At 43.6% G+C, this 17,489-nt stretch overlaps 1 protein-coding gene across 1 annotated transcript in view; it reads left to right on the top strand.

Annotated features, from left to right (window-relative positions):
- Positions 1-17,489, top strand: part of LOC108275959 (voltage-dependent calcium channel gamma-2 subunit) — a 61,238-nt gene that overhangs the window by 33,163 nt on the left and 10,586 nt on the right. The window contains exon 2 of the mRNA XM_017487144.3: positions 9,333-9,416. Coding sequence (XP_017342633.1) covers positions 9,333-9,416 — 84 coding nt within the window. The remainder of the gene's footprint in view (positions 1-9,332; positions 9,417-17,489) is intronic.

Genomic DNA, 17,489 nt, shown 5'->3' with positions numbered 1-17,489 from the left:
CTCCTCTCTCTGGCTCCGCCGTGCCGTTCCCTTCTTTCCTCCGTCACGTTCTCGCTCGGCTGAGCTGACCTCGTTCCTCTGAGCTGACGGAGAGCCTCGGCGAGAGAGATTTAAGAGAGCAGAATCTCTCCTACTCCCACTGCTCGTAGAGCCATGTTCGTATTTCCGACGCGGACCTGATCTGGGTGAGAAAGAAAGAACGAGGCAGCGCGGATGAAAAAGTAATGATGGAGCGATTGAGGGATGAGTGCGGGGGTGCGACCCCTTTTAGCGACGGCATCAAAGCGGACGCCCGGGGAATCTGTGATCTTCACAGGGTCGACAAGAACAGGGCGGAAAAGGTGTGTACGTGTAAGTGCGTGTGAGAGAGACGGCTCCGGAAAGCACGACAGAACACGCAGAGCCGCTTTATGATACACAACACGTTCAGTCCTGATTCCTCGGCTTATCGACGCGAACGTGCAACGATATAGTCATAATAAAACGTTAGGAGATGATGATGATGATGATGATGATGATGATATGTACGGAATAAAACACTCCATGTTATGCCGTTATGGGGAAGTAATCAACGTTACGGTGTGATGAAGCAGAGTTGATTCTTCTCCTATAACAGGAAGTGATGTACTCCTCTTGAACCATAGCAACAAAGCTTAAAGAACTCCTAAAAGAAGGAATCGATTCCGAACGGCTGAAACGACTCGCTAGTGATTCCAGACTTTACTTCCCGTACTAACCTACATAGGTTCGTAACAAAAAGCCCCGCCTGTGGTCTTCATCGGCTGCACGCTGACACCGGTAGACCAATCAGGACAGATTGGGATATCTGACCAATCAGAGCAGGGTATCCTCGCTGAAAGGAGGAGTTTAGAACGAATCATTTAGAACGGATCATTTAACGAGTCGTTTGTGACACCGGGGGGAAAAAGGTAACGCTGCAGTTTAAATGATGAGCACGTTAAAGTGTTTTTTGAGCTCGGATGCGCGTGAATCTATCGTTTGAGAGCTTTAAAACAAAAATATGTGCGTTTCAGATCCATAATAGGTGCGCTTTAATATAAACCAGAGCTGCCGTTACAGAAAATGACTCTGACCAATCAGAATCGAGCGTTTAAAAAAATCGGCACATACTTCACACACACGCAGCGTATTCCCAACCTCTGGTTTTGGGTAGGTGTGTCGTGCCAATGCTTCATAATTTACCGACACCATTTGTGGAGATTAATAACAGGTGATTATCAAGACGAATGCAGCAATTACAGCTGTTCTCCCTGCTGTTGCTGCTGATTTTAATAACGGCCGTGTTAACCGTGTCGGAGTCGGCAGGAGTGCTCCAGAAATAATGCTGGAAATTAGACAGAAATTTATTTATTTATTTATTTGTTTGTTTGTTTGTTTATTCATTTATAAGGTTGTCTTTTTCTGATGTCGGCCAATTACAAGCATCTCAAAAAAAAACAAAAAAAAACCCCATTGAAAGATGTCTGGGTGTTCACTTTTACCCCCTCACATCGCTACCTTTGACAAAATGTTGGGGGGTACTATTGTCTAATGAATCTGGGATAAAAAATCAAATAAATCGGGAAGAAAACCTCCCGCTAATGCTAATACTAGAGAGTTTTAAATGATGAAACGACGGATACTTTCAAAAATGAAAGGATTTGTCGTTTCATCATTTAAAACTCTCTAGTATTAGCATTAGTGGCTCCTTGAAGAGGTTTCCCCACTAATCTGAGCAGCTTCAGCAGTTCTATATTAATAACAGGTGATTATTAAGATGAATACAGCAATCATGGCGGTTCGCTCCTGCTATATTTCAATAACAGCCCCATTAACCATGGCGTAGACAGCGGGCGTGTATATTTTAGGATTATTTAGCTCTCAGAGTCTCTCTCTCTCTCTCTCTCTCTCACCCTCTCTCACTCTCTCTCTCTCACTCTCTCTCTCTCTTGCCCTCTCTCTCTGACCCTCTCTCACTCTCTCTCTCTCTCTCTCTCTCACCCTCTCTCACCCTCTCTCACTCTCTCTCTCACTCTCTCTCACTCTCTCACCCTCTCTCACTCTCACTCTCTCTCTCTCTCTCACCCTCTCTCACTCTCTCTCACTCTCTCACCCTCTCTCACTCTCACTCTCTCTCTCTCTCTCTCTCACCCTCTCTCTCTCTCTCTCACCCTCTCTCACTCTCTCTCTCTCTCACCCTCTCTCACTCTCTCACGCTCTCTCACTACTTCTCTCACCCTCTCTCACTCTCTCTCTCTCACTCTCTCTCTCTCACCCTCTCTCACTCTCTCACGCTCTCTCACTACTTCTCTCACCCTCTCTCACTCTCTCTCTCTCACTCTCTCTCTCTCTTGCCCTCTCTCACTCTCTCACGCTCTCTCACTACTTCTCTCACCCTCTCTCACTCTCTCTCTCTCACTCTCTCTCTCTCTCACCCTCTCTCACTCTCTCACGCTCTCTCACTACTTCTCTCACCCTCTCTCACTCTCTCTCTCTCACTCTCTCTCTCTCTTGCCCTCTCTCTCACTCTCTCACCCTCTCTCACTCTCACTCTCTCTCTCTCTCGCCCTCTCTCTCACTCTCTCACCCTCTCTCACTCTCACTCTCTCTCTCTCTCTCTCTCTCCCTCTCTCTCTCTCTGACCCTCTCTCACTCTCTCTCTCTCTCTCTCTCTCTCTCTGACCCTCTCTCACTCTCTCTCTCTCTCACCCTCTCTCACCCTCTCTCACTCTCTCTCTCACTCTCTCTCACTCTCTCACCCTCTCTCACTCTCACTCTCTCTCTCTCTCTCACTCTCTCTCTCACTCTCTCTCACTCTCTCACCCTCTCTCACTCTCACTCTCTCTCTCTCTCTCTCTCACCCTCTCTCACCCTCTCTCACTCTCTCTCTCACTCTCTCTCACTCTCTCACGCTCTCTCACTCCCTCTCTCACCCTCTCTCACTCTCTCTCTCACTCTCTCTCTCACTCTCTCACTCTCTCTCTCTCTCACCCTCTCTCGCTCTCTCTCTCTCACTCCCTCTCTCACTCTCTCTCTCTCACTCTCTCTCTCTTGCCCTCTCTCTCACTCTCTCACCCTCTCTCACTCTCACTCTCTCTCTCTCTCTCTCTCACCCTCTCTCTCTCTCTCTCTCTCTCACCCTCTCTCACCCTCTCTCTCTCACTCTCTCTCACTCTCTCACGCTCTCTCTCTCTCACTCCCTCTCACACTCTCTCTCTCTTGCCCTCTCTCTCTCTTGCCCTCTCTCTCTCTCTCACCCTCTCTCACTCTCACACTCTCTCTCTCTCACTCTCAGCCCAAAGGGATCAGAGAGTCGAATTGAATTCATCGATCATCGATCGAAATCTTCGAGATGTTAACAAGTCTTTGAGTTGTAAATACATTCAAGCTTATTTATAATCATTTTTTAGTTATTTTGAGTTATTTGAGATGTTTGATGAAGTGGCTTCTAGCCAAGATGAAAAGACTGGCTTTAGTAAATTCTTGGACGTGGGCTTGTCTGACTTTCCTCCTCGTCCTCTACTCTCACAGCTTTCGAACTGTGTTTATGGATCTGTCGCATGGACAATATGAAACGTTTAAACTAATTAAATTGTACATTTCAGCAGGATAGGCCCCGCCCAGAATAACGGTTCTGGTCGTTACACATCCAAACACATGGGGTAATAGCATACTAATCAATCATTCTAATCAATCATACTAATAATCATACTAATCAATCATTCTAATCAATCATACTAATAATCATACTAATAATCATACTAATAATCATACTAATCAATCATTCTAATAATCATTCTAATCAATAATTCTAATCAATCATACTAATAATCATTCTAATCAATCATTCTAATCAATCATACTAATCAATCATACTAATCAATCATACTAATAATCATTCTAATCAATCATTCTAATAATCATACTAATAATCATTCTAATCAATCATTCTAATCAATCATACTAATAATCATTCTAATCAATCATTCTAATCAATCATACTAATCAATCATACTAATCAATCATACTAATAATCATACTAATCAATCATTCTAATCAATCATTCTAATAATCATTCTAATCAATCATACTAATAATCATACTAATCAATCATACTAATCAATCATACTAATAATCATACTAATCAATCATTCTAATCAATCATTCTAATCAATCATTCTAATCAATCAGTCTGATCCATCATTCTGATCAATCATTCTAATCAATCATACTAATCAATCATTCTAATCAATCATTCGAATCAATCATTCTGATCAATCATTCTAATCAATCATTCTAATCAATCATTCTGATCAATCATTCTAATCAATCATTCTAATCAATCATTCTGATCAATCATTCTAATCAATCATTCTAATCAATCATTCTGATCAATCATTCTAATCAATCATTCTAATCAATCATTCTAATAATCATACTAATCAATCATTCTGATCAATCATTCTAATCAATCATTCTAATCAATCATTCTAATAATCATACTAATCAATCATTCTGATCAATCATTCTAATCAATCATTCTAATCAATCATTCTAATAATCATTCTAATCAATCATTCTAATCATTCAGTCTGATCCATCATTCTAATCAATCATTCTAATCAATCATTCTGATCAATCATTCTAATCAATCATTCTAATCAATCATACTAATCAATCATTCTGATCAATCATTCTAATCAATCATTCTAATCATTCAGTCTGATCAAAAAGTTGAAAAAGGGTATGTAATGAAGGAGAAACCCCTCGGTGTCGTGCTGTTATAGGGAAGTGATGAGTGATGAGGTGGTGCGATGAAGAGGAGTTGCATCATGTCCTGAAATGGGTTTATTCCTCCTACACCACAGTTACCCTTTTATTTTTATTCATTTAAAAAAAAAGACACTTTGTACTTTTTTATCCATTTATAGTTACGTTAACGCCGTGGAAACACGTTCGTTCCTGTTCTCACGTACGTTGTAGCAGCTGTAAAGAGCCATTCCTTCACCAGCGTCTCTCTCTCTCTCTCTCTCTCTCTCTCTCTCTCTCTCTCTCTCTCTCTCTCGAAGTTAATAAGACAAAATTATAATTTTTTTTTTTAAAAACGCCGCACGATCGGAGCGTAAAAACTCCTCCGAAAACTTCACTTCAGCTCTGACCGACGCTGGAGACGTCTGCTATAAACATTCTCCTTACAGACAACATATTTCCAGACGTTTAAAAAAAATTAATAATAATAATAATAATAATTTTTTAATCCATTTCTCTGTATACGTCCCTGGGAACGAGCTGTTACCATGGAAACGGGAACGTATCAGAACGAGCGCGTGAACATACACCCGTGATCTGCGGCTGCGCTTCGGTCGGAGCTGCTGTTGTAGGAAACGAATCGACACCTTCTGACCAATCCGAATCCAGAATTCAGCAGTGCTGTGGTGTAATAAAAGGGGAAAGAAAGTGTGTGTGTGTGTGTGTGTGTGTGTGTGCGTGTGTGTGTGTGTAACATATCAGGTGTTAGTCTCACAGGTTCAGTGAACATCTCTTCACCATGCTCTGCGTTTTTCACCCTGATTCTCTCAGGTGTCTCTCTCTTCTCTCTCTCTCTCTCTCTCTCGCTCCCTCACACACACTCACACACGCACACACTGATCGTCCTAAATGGTAGCCATGGAAACCCGTCCCCCGCTGCTGTTTGGCTGGTGAATTTCTTCATTTCGCCCACCTGCTGCAGAGAGAGACGGAGTCCAGCTTCGGAGAGAGAGAAAAAGAAACGGACACGTGTGCAATTAAACACACACACACAAACACACACACACATGTGTGTGTGTGTGTATATATATATATATATATATATATATATATAGGCTGCAGGTTCCAGTAGGAATTGCCCACCCTCAGAACTTATCTAATTTCTCCACACAGTTGTCCGAATTGTGCCGGAAGCTTTGAACATGAACGTTAACGCTCGATGATCGCAGTTTGACTTGATAGATTTTTCATGTTTATTAAAACTTCATTTCAATATCACAAAGCAGCTCAATCACCGGTTTTATTCCTGGTGTGGGGATAATCGCATCAACACCATCCCCTCACGATGCACGATTCTCCAGCTTTTTATTTCACCCGTCGATGTCATTTGAAAACAAAGGCAAAAATTGAATACGAAGTCGTTCAGCGTTTACGGGAGAAGCCTCGGTGCTTTAAGGCGACGTTTCCTGACGTGAGAAGGTCTCCGAGAAAGAGAGGGGGGACGAGACGTTGGTGAAAGGACGACTGTTTATAGCTGGTAAATAACCTAAAAGGAGGAAAACAGGAAATAACTCAACTCGCGGCGGAAATAACGGCCGTTCGTTTCCAGCGAGAGCTGGCAATTTGAAAAATTTGAAATCTGTACAACGTAAAGATGGCTTTAACGGAAAATTACAGACAAATCAGAATTTTGTATATCAAAGCGCACCTATTATGGACCTCAAACGGGCCTAATTTTGTTTTGAAGGTCTCATACGATAGATTTCCGTGCATCCGAGGTGTAAAAACACTTTAACGTGCTCATCATTGCAGCGTTACCTTTTTTTCCCCACAGTGTCACAAACGACTCGTTCAACGAGCTAAAGGATTCGTTCGAAACGCCTCCTATCAGAGAGCATACTCTGCTGTGATTGGTCAGACGTCCCAGTCTGTCGTGATCGGTCTGTCAGCGAGCGGTCGATGAAGACCAGAGGCGGGGCTTTTTGTTACGAACCTACGTAGGTTAGTACAGGAAGTAAAGTCTGGAATCACTAACGAGTCGATTCAGCTGTTCAGAATCGATTCCTTCTTTCAGGAGTCGATAACTCCGTTTGTCGTGCGCGTCGATTTTTGAAACTTTGCCGACTTTTCACTTTCACAAACAGCCACGTATATCACACTCTACGTGAAAGGGAATATCTGAAAAAACATACTAGGTGCACTTTTAAGTCGTTAATACGGAGAACTCAGCTAACGAGGAAATGAGGTCGGTTTCGAATTCCGAATAAAAGTCCTCAGACTCAAACGAACCGTACACACAACGTCGCATAAAGTTAAAAACCGCTAACGTAAGTAATCGTTCGAGAGCCACGAGAACGATAACCAGCTGCTTACGTTTGTAGACGAAGCTGTCTGAATGTTCGTCTGCCGTGTCGTCGTCGTTGTTTTCGAGCTGAACGGCTTCGGAAACTATGACGCCGTTTCCAGTAAGGGAGCATAGTGAGCGTCGACGCGCCCTGGTTTTTGCGGTGCATTGTGGGGACGTTCCAGCGCACTGGAAGGATTTCGCGATTGACACAGGATTTAAAATGGCCGCCGCGCTAATCGGCGCCCTGACGACTGAACTAAGGAGCTGATTCGTCCTCGTTCTTCATTCGACAACGATGCTTGGGATTTAAATAAAAGGAATGCTATGACATAATGAATAGAGTCATCTTTACTCCTAAAAAACAAAACAAACAAAAAAATCCACCCGTTTCTTTTCTCTTTTGAAAGCCAGACATGTTTGTTTGGCATCGTGCTCATTTAAATGAATCATTTGATTAGCCTACCTGCTGTGACAGGGCTAGACCATTCGAACATTTTTACGTAGGGGGGAGGGGGATATGTGTGCGAGAGTGTAGAGAGAACACATTTATTGTATATTTATTTCATCGTATATTTATTTATGTATTTATTAGAACTAGTCTATACGCTATTACCTTAGCGACGACGTGATTTAATATAGAACCCTTCAGTAGGCTCGAGAACCGTGTGCAAGGAAAAGAAGTGGTACGGTCCGTGTGGGTCCCCGTCTGTTTCGGGGGTCTTGGAATCTTCCTAATCTTCTGTCTCATTATGGCATAGAGGAAAGGACTAACACACACACACTATAAGAACTGCACACACACATATCCAGGGAGTGAGAGTGAAACACACACACACACACACACACACACACACACACATATCCCGAGCTCGATCTCATATGAGTGGGCTTCAGCATTGATTCGTTCTTGAGCCCAAGGGATGACATCATTGTGTGTAGCCGTGCGTGGGCGGGCTCCTCTTCCCTGTCCGTCTCTGATTACTCATGCCGTGATTGGTTGATTTAGCAGCGATCCCAGCGCAGTGGGGTCCTGGAGGATTCTGGGAATTTTTTCTCTTTTTTTTTTTTTTGGTACTCCCTACAGCTGCAGCGGTTATCAAAGAAACGTATGAGGGGGAAAAGGAGGGGCTGAGGAAGAGTGTGTGTTACTGCAATGTGTACACACACACACACACACACACACACACACATTAATACTGGATATATTTAATCCTCACAGAGGCGCGGTTCCATAATAAAGGCGGTGACTTTTTAGTTAGTGTTAATTTTTCAAAGACTGAAACATGACAGAGTTTATTTATTTATGTATTTATTTATTTGTTTGTTTGTTTGCACAGTGTTCCCCTGTCGATTTCGTCTTGGGTTACGGGTCGATGTAGCTAACGAGTACAGGAAGCTGATTCGCGTTGAACGCAGTACGCGAAACAGACCGCTATAAACAAAAGCACTGCGTCAGCGAGCGAGCACCGGCGCACTTGGCTTGTCCGGCTTGTCCGAGACTTCCTGTTTCTCTGGATGTTTGCTTTAACGACACTGAAGTCTTACTACACCGACTGTTCTTACTGAAGGACACTGCAGGTACTTCCTGTATTCTTCAACGAAGCTGTTCTGCTCGTTATCTTTCCCTTCGTGTCAATTTCTGTCCAGCAGCGTTAAGAACTGGCCGTATGATGATTTTAAAAAAAAGTTCATTATTTTGTTTACTGGGTGTAATAGAATAGGTTAACGTGCTGTTGACACATTATTTTTCCACATTATTGCAGGACCCAGTGTGTCTGAAACGCTCCGATCGACTTCCGGTTTCTCCAAAGCTCCGCCTTCTGAAAAGTCCAGAGTGCTCTGATTGGCCGGTGACCCATCGCGTTGTGATTGGATGAAAACCTCAAGCGTGTGTCGGAAACGTAACATCCATCCATCCATCCATCTTTTATACCGCTTCCAAGTCTCCGAAAGCAATTATAAGCACAGTTAATAACGTCGTCGGTTTTAGCGTATCGTTAGCTGGACTTGGATCGAGGCGTCTTAGGCGGGTCTGGAGCGGCGCTCCCTCTTAGATAGGATAAATCCCTTCGTGCGAGACTACGAGCTTTGTGACTTTGCGGATCTTATTACACATTAAAGGAAAAGGAAAACATAAAAAAGCATCATGCTTTGTGACCCCTTTAGTAGCGGATGGTCATATATAGTCATGTAAGCGTTTGAACTGTACTCTCTTTCTCTCTCTCTGTCTTAACAGGAACCTTCAAAGGACTGTGCAAGCAGATCGATCACTTCCCGGAAGACGCCGATTACAAAGCAGACGCCTCCGAATACTTCTTACGTGAGTGCCGTTCCTGTTACTTTGACGAGCTCAGGGTTCGGGCTCTGACGCGAGGTGACTACGGAAGTAGGCGATACGACTGTAGATGCAAGCGTTCGTGCACAAGCGAAACTGTTCACGAGGCATGAAGGACATTTACTCCATGTTTATAGCCCGGTCAGAGTGTGTTCATGGTGTATCGGTGGCAGATTTTGAGCTCAAAACGACACATGGTGGTACTGATCAAGTCAGATCATTTCTAAACAAATGCGCGCTTTACATATTTAAAACCTGATTTAAGTTTGTGTATAAAAAAAAAAAACACCAATTTTTTTTTTTTTATTTAAACCTCCTGAGGTGAGATCTCAGGAGAAACACGTAGCTCATCGATTTGATTTGAGTTTCTTGTATCTGTAGCTTTATCATTTCATAAAAGTCGTGTCTGCAGTTTTCCGCATCCCCTGTTAGCTAGGTAGCTAGCTTGTATCTCTCCAGAGGCAGCATAGCATTGCTTTATACTGTATTTTTCCAGTACAAGCTACCTCGATGCCTGGAACGTCGTTTGCTAAACTTTAACGTCAGCTACTTAGACAACAAGCTAGTTCTAGACGTTAAAATTTGTTTGTCTATATACGTGTCAAGGAACGTTAACCAACCGGCTAGCCACCTAGCTAGCTAACAAGCTGACGCTAGCAAACAAAGACGTCTATGGTTAATATAGCCTACCTTATGGAGCTTAGTTTTCTGAGCAGTTTAGCAGTACTACTAGAAAGTGAACAAGCATTCTTTTTTTTTTTGCTTAAAAATCATAAAAAAAGAACCCGCACGGTAGCTCCACCCTACAAAGTAAGCTCCACCCTATATGTCATGAAATCCAGCGAATCAGATGCAAGCGTAGAAGTCTTTAATGGATAAACGAGTCATTAAAAAAAAAAAAACAAAGACAGGAAACGAACCCAAAAAAGTACTAGAACAACTAAAACAGAGGATTAGACTACGGCAAGACAGGGAGGGCAAGGCGGGGAAAAGTCACCATGACAACCAAAATGTCTCACAACAATATACTGTATAGTAACTATACAATACAAACATGATGCTTGGCGAATAAGGAGGGAAAATGCAGAACTTAAATAGGATAATTAGGGGCACATGGTGCGTTCGAGTCACGTCGGAAAGATCGTATTCACAAGTTTCCGAGTTGGGGGGCGTGTCATTAAGAAAACATGCTGGAATCAGTGGATGCAGCGTCTGTAGTTGACGGTAAATTTTTACAACAAAACAAGCAAATCTCCTGAACAAAATACGATAGCGTTGTACAAGTCGCACGTTTGCGTCACACCTCCAGGGTCGGGGGTCGGATTCCCGCCGCTGCCCTGTGTGTGCGGAGTTTGTGTGTTCTCCCCGTGCTGCGGGGGTTTCCTCCGGGTACTCCGGTTTCCTCCCCCAGTCCAAAGACATGCACGGTAGTCTGACTGGCGTGTCCAGAGTGTCCGTAGCGTATGAATGTGTGTGTGATTGTGCCCTGCGTTGGATTGGTACCCCGTCCAGGGTGTACCCCGCCTTGTACCCTGCCGATGCTCCCTGGGACAGGCTCCAGGTTCCCCCAGGTACAGAAAATGGATGGAAAGATGTACAATTACGATGTGATATGTAACGCTAAAGTTTACAGCGGCGTCATAAATTGTTTACAAACATAAAAAAAGCTAAACGCACATGATGGGCATTCTTTGTTCTTCGTTTTCTAGAAGTAGAGTTAAAAGACCTTGCTGTATTTATTTTTTTGCTGTAATTAATTAAGAGACGGTACGCCGCCATCTTGAACTAGTCACCAAATGACTTCGGTACGCACCTGACCTCGTAATTACGACTTCCCATCTCTTAATACGAACTTCGCAGGAGGACTCGAAAGCACAGCCTCGAAGTACAAACACAGGAAGTGAGGCAGACAACGTAGGAAGAAATTCAAAACAATGTGAGTGAGGGTGCCCTCTGCTGGTCTGGGGGGGGAATGACATGGTGAACATGACACACTGGCTGTTCGAACCGGTGAACAGTTTTGATTAGCGACTTTGCGAGCCCGGATGATTTCTGAACGGGATTTACGAGGTCTGCGTCTTTCGCGTGCGTTCGTACCTGCTTCGATGCAAAATTTCTCGGTTGGCGCCGTATCGAGACTCGACTCGGCCGCGTAGCGATCTACGACATGACGAGCGCGATGGTGTCGACGGTGGTATTAGGATCAGGAAGCTTGTGGAAGACGATCTGTTTGAGCAGAGTGTGTGCACGTGAGGAGGTGAGAGAGCTGAACAGACTGACGGACTAAAGCGCCGCCGCACCGCTCCCTTTAAATAGAGATGAAACACAGCCTGAATCCTAATGCACCGCTATCAACAGCATTGTGACGCACGGTATTGTGGGTAACGCAAGAAACAGTTAACCAAGATGTCTATTTGACCTTGGATGTCATTGACGCTCGGGTTAATTCTAAAGATTAATATGCCGCTTCTTCAGGGTGGATTTTCCCTTTAAATCGTTCATATTCTTGTGATTATTCCTCGTAAAGCACCCACAACTCTCTAATGTTATTGGGGATGTTCGGATGTGTTTTCAGACATTTCTAACGTTTTATGACATATATATAATGATTTCTTTTCTTAATGATGCAGTGGCTTTAGAGAAGCCCTGAATATTTGGGTCACATCCTCTGATTCTGTCCCCGTTTACTCGGTAGAACATCTGTCCTGTTTTTAATTCCTCACTTCCCTTATATGGGCATTGTTTCCTGTTCCTGTTCTATTATCCTCACCTGTTGCTTGTTATCTCTGATTTCTTCAGTTTGTCTAGTGTTAGATCACGAACCCAGCAGCGCAAATACAAATAACTACTTTTCCCGAATCGTTTAAAACGGGTCGTATGTTTATCTATTTATCTTTCGCATCGAGTTTATCCGTGCGCCGCGACGCGATGCGGATCGACTCCGCCGCGACGCGGCCGCACGTTTATCCGCACGTGAGTTTCCGTCCTTTTTTTTTTAAAAAATCTTTCTGACAGTAAGCTGTTTCTGCTTTCCGCTCTCGCTGCAGTAATGACGCGGTTATTGAAAACGCGCCGAGAATTTCTTTTCTTTTTTTTTTTTTCTTCTTTTTTTTTTTTTACACAAAAATAACCTCCGCTGATTAAGGCTTTCTAAAGCGAAAACGTTGCAAAACGTCCCACTGAGCATCCAATTCTAATCTTGATGGTTATTAAAATCTCATTTTAATAGTACGATTAATATCGACCTGAGCTGAGAGTTTGAGTCTCTTATGGCCGTGTACGATGACGGCTGCTCGAGATAACGTACGGAAGGAAGTACCTTTCAACATGCACGATAACGACTGGACATGATTGGATTTGATTGGACAACGTGTGCTTAGTCTATCGACGTGTGTCGTTTCCCGGAGTAAGTAAGCCGCTCGGTTCACGTCCGATACGACCGTATTTCACCGCCACTGCTGCGGACGTGTCACGGACGCGTGTGGAAAAACATGGTGAGGTCAGCTCTAGGGGGCGTGTCGGTCTGGATAGTCACCTGACCCTGATGAGCTGCATGAATCTCCAGTCTGGGCTAGAAAGAAATCAGCCCCAGCTTCTCGACGTCTCACTCGGTTCCAGAAGATAATCCAAAGTAAGCCGATGTTGAGGATAAAAATGAAACCTGAATGAAATATCGATGTCTTTTAGTCCCGCTAGCACATTTACACCAGGCATGCCTGCTCTCGAGCACGTGAAGGAACGTAAAGATCGTAAGGAACGTATAGTTACATCATAGACGGCGTACTCTTATACATCTGTACTAGCGAATAAGGGTTTTATTTCACAAATCCTCAAATGAGGGAATAAGAACAGTAAGTCTTTGGTAGTGGATATAGAGAGTGTGTGTGTGTGTGTGTGTGTGTGTGTGTATGTGTGTTTGTGTATGTGTGTGTGTATATGTGTGTGTGTGTATGTATGTGTGTGTGTGTGTGTGTGTGTGTGTGTGTGTGTGTGTGTGTGTTTGTGTGTGTTTGTGTGTGTGTGTATGTATGTGTGTGTGTGTGTGTGTGTGTGTGTGTGTGTGTGTGGGTGGTGGGGTGGATTTGGGGGCATGTTTTTATATTTTCATGGGCATCAAATGTTCCCACAAGTAAGAATACCTGAGAGTTTTGACCATGTGGGGACATTTAGCACGTCCCCATGAGGAAAACGTTTTCTTTACAGATTTTAGCTAAAAAAAAGAAAGAAAGAAAGAAAGAAAGAAAGAACAGAGCCGAGGTTAAGCTTCGGGTTAGATTTCAGTGTAGCATAACGTTACTAGCTGCATTAATAATTACGTCAATAGAAGGTCCTCACAAGTATAGTAAGACAAAAGTGTGTGTGCATGTGCGCATATGCATGGGATTGTGTGTGTGCGTGCGTGTGTGTGTGTGTGTGTGTGTGTGTGTGTGTGTGTGTGTGTGTGTGTGTGTGTGTTTGCATCCTCTTCCTTTGCTGCAATTGGACGAAAAGGCTATGATGCCCCAATGGCACGTGAATTAGGACACTTACATCCATAAATATTTCAGCCTCCTTCCTATATAGGTCAGGTCTCTCTCTCTCTCTCTCTCTCTCTCTCTCTCTCGATCTCTCTCTCTCGCTCTCTCCCTCCCTCTCTCTCTCTCTCTCTCTCTCTCTCTCTCTCTCCCTCCCTCTCTCTCCCTCTCTCTCTCTCTCTCTCTCCCGTCCTCCCTCTCTCTCTCTCTCTCTCTCTCTCTCTCTGTCTCTCTCGTCCTCTTTTGCACCCTGTGCTGCACCTTATTTGTCCAATCCGGGGTTCAGCCTATATACAGGGCTTCATCTCTATAAGTTGTATGTTTATTATTTTCCAATAACGTCCCATCCCGAAACGTTTTATTTCCTCTTACGCCGCAGTGATTTCTCAATTACCAAAAAAAAATGTCTTTTATTTATTCAAGGACGACACGACCTACGCGTCATGTGTGTCGTTGTGGTGGTGCGGAAAGTCCGCACGACGAGTCAGTTCCCGTCCCGTCTCTTACGCTAGCAGCTGTTACAAAACAGTCGTCTCCTCACCAGCCACACCTTTTTCTCTCTCTTGAGGTTTAATTAGACCAACAACAAAAAAAGACGCAGCCTGTCATGCTACAGAGAAAGCGTGGACTCTTCTGTCCCGTGTCCACACTCCTTACTTTGTTAAATAACAGCACGTTTTTATTCTTACGCTTAAATTACGTGACGCGTTACACATCCCCGTGACTTCGCTGTTACTACGGAAACGATAACGCGTTCGAATGAGCTCGTATCGCTGCTGTGTTGCAGGAGGAGGAATGATTTCGCGGTAAACGGGTTTACAGCTGTGACCTAATTCTTATTCATTTACAGTGAAATCTTCACTAGGAAGCAGTTTGTGGAACAGGAAGAGACTTCCTCGTATTATAAGTGCACTGCTTAGGGTGTAAGGACCGAAATAATGTCACTCTATCCTTTATATGTTCTATAGTGAGCGCTGTAGAACAGCTGGAAGTGTTACTCAGCGAATAAATAGGCTTCTAGGACACTTCCGATCCGGACGGGGACGGGGACGGGGACGACGGCTGCTTGGTTACGGCAGCCTGCAGCCGAAGATGTGGATTTATTCATGTGTTTATTTATTTGTCACCAAGGCCGAAGGAGATGAAAAGGAAGTCACACGCGATGTCGCTGTAAATGACTCCGAAGTCGCTCCCGAAAACGTCCCGTAAGCACTCTGTAAAGGGAAAGTAAATCAGGCCAGTGTCGTCCACGAGCGTTTAGACTCGACATGCAGCCTGGAAGCTGCAGTGCAGCTGAACACACGCTCACGACTTTCAGGCCAGCGTGAACGTTTACAGCGGGGGAGGGGATAAGTACTGAACGCGTCGACATTTACTTCAGTTAATATATTTCCAGTGAGGTTATTCACGTGAGATTTTCACCAGACGTCAGTGTTAACTCACGAAATCCGCACATATAAAGAATTCACGACATTAAAGTCCATAAATAAAGTTATGTGTGATAAAGTGGAATGACACGGGGAAGAGTATTGAACACGCTAAGAAGAAGCAGTTCTTTAAAGCAAGGTAATCAAGGAAGCAGCTGAAATGCGTAAGTAATTACACCCCCCTATCTGTGCAGATTAATATCAGCTGGGTTAGTAAATTGATGGTCTAGAAAAAGGCTTTTCGTTACCACGGTGTCACACAAGAAACATCTCATGATGGGTGAAAACACAGAGCTCTCCCAAGACCTTCGGAACTTTATTGTAGTGAAACATATCGATGGAATCGGATACAGACGTATTTCAAAACTTCTGAATCCTCCAGTAAGCACCATTGGGGTCGTTATCCACAAGTGGAAGCAACATCACTCCGTCATCAACCGGCCACGCACAGGAGCTCCTCGCAGGATTTCTGACCAGGGAGTCAGAAGAATAATCAGAAGAGTAGCACAAGAGCCAAGGAGCACTCGGAAAGAGCTCCAGAAACACTTGGAGGCAGCAGGTGCCATCGTCACAGAGAGAACAATAGGCGATGCACTCCACAGCTCACGCTCACCACGCAAGACTCCATTACTAAAGAAAAGGCATGTCGAAGCTCGTTTAAAGTTTGCTACAACTCATTTGGAAAACCTGTGAAATACCGGGAGAGTGTAGTCTGGTCAGACGAGAGCGGAATGGAACTTTTTAGCTGTCGTACTACACACCATGTTTGGAGAAGAAATGGCACTGCACATCATCCTAAAAACACTACACCAACAGTGAGGTCTGGAGGGGGAAGCGTCATGGTGAGGGGCTGTTTTTCATCACATGGTACTGGCAGACTTCATATAATTGAAGGAACGATGAATGGAGCCCTTTCCCGGGAGATTCTTGAGAAGAATCTGCTGCCATCCACCAGGATGATGAAGATGAGACGTGGGTGGAGCCTCCAGCAGGACGACGATCCACAACATACAGCAAAGGAAACTCTCAATTGGTTTCAGAGAAAAAAAAATCAAGGTGTTAATAATAATAATAATAATAATGTAATAACATTGTCATTTTAATTTAGAAATATTTCCAGTTCCGTATCCCATCAGGACACGGTTACTGTTCCTGTGGTCATTTCCACACGGTGTAGTTTATAAATCATTTCTTTCTGCACGGTTAATATTAATAGTCTCGTCGCAACATTAACGTTAGTCAATAAGACAAAAATGCGAGGGCGGAGAATTGAAGCAATCAAACAGTAACATTTTATTAAAACTCAATACGCATAAGCTATAATCGCTATCGCGTTAGAAAGGAAGTGTACGTGTTCATTAGTACGAGACGCTACAGGTAGAAATCATCGTGTTGCTCGGTTGTTGTTGTTTTTCTTGTTTTTTTTTTGGGGGGGGGGGGGGGGGGGATAAATTACATCTGTACCCGTCATGTCTTAAACTGTACTAATATAAAATACGAAAATTCAACTCATGACAGCACATTATCTGAAACGTTGACTGTTTTAAGCTCCGCCCACTTCCCATCTCATGTCATAAATCCTTGATCCTTTATACACCTTATAAATCACACTAACTGCAGAGGAAATACATTCATCCATATTGTAGCTATTTTTTTAAAGTCATTTGTCTCAGAAAATTTGTAATATATATATATATATAAAAACTTAGGATAAAAAAAAAATATCAGTTTGCAGATGACGTGTGTTCGTGAAATTCCACACATTCGTTCCTCTAATTATTCAGAATCTTATTACAGAGGTTCTTCTCCTATATTTTATTTATTAATAAATTAAAATCTTCCTTAATTAAACAATGAAGAAAAGAGGGCGCACGGTGGCTTAGTGGTGAGCACGTTCGCCTCACACCTCCAGTGTCGTGGTCCTGTGTGTGCGGAGTTTGCGTGTTCTCCCCGTGCTGCGGGGGTTTCCTCCGGGTACTCCGGTTTCCTCCCCCAGTCCAAAGACATGCATGGTAGGCTGATTGGCGTGTCTAAAGTGTCCGTAGTGTATGAATGGGTGTGTGAGTGTGTGTGTGATTGTGCCCTGCGATGTATTGGCACCCTGTCCAGGGTGTACC

Source organism: Ictalurus punctatus, chromosome 2, assembly GCF_001660625.3.
Source record: "Ictalurus punctatus breed USDA103 chromosome 2, Coco_2.0, whole genome shotgun sequence".
Classification (NCBI taxonomy): Eukaryota; Metazoa; Chordata; class Actinopteri; order Siluriformes; family Ictaluridae; genus Ictalurus; species Ictalurus punctatus.
The sequence above is the reverse complement of the archived record's forward strand: the minus strand, read 5'-3'. Positions and strand labels throughout refer to the sequence as shown.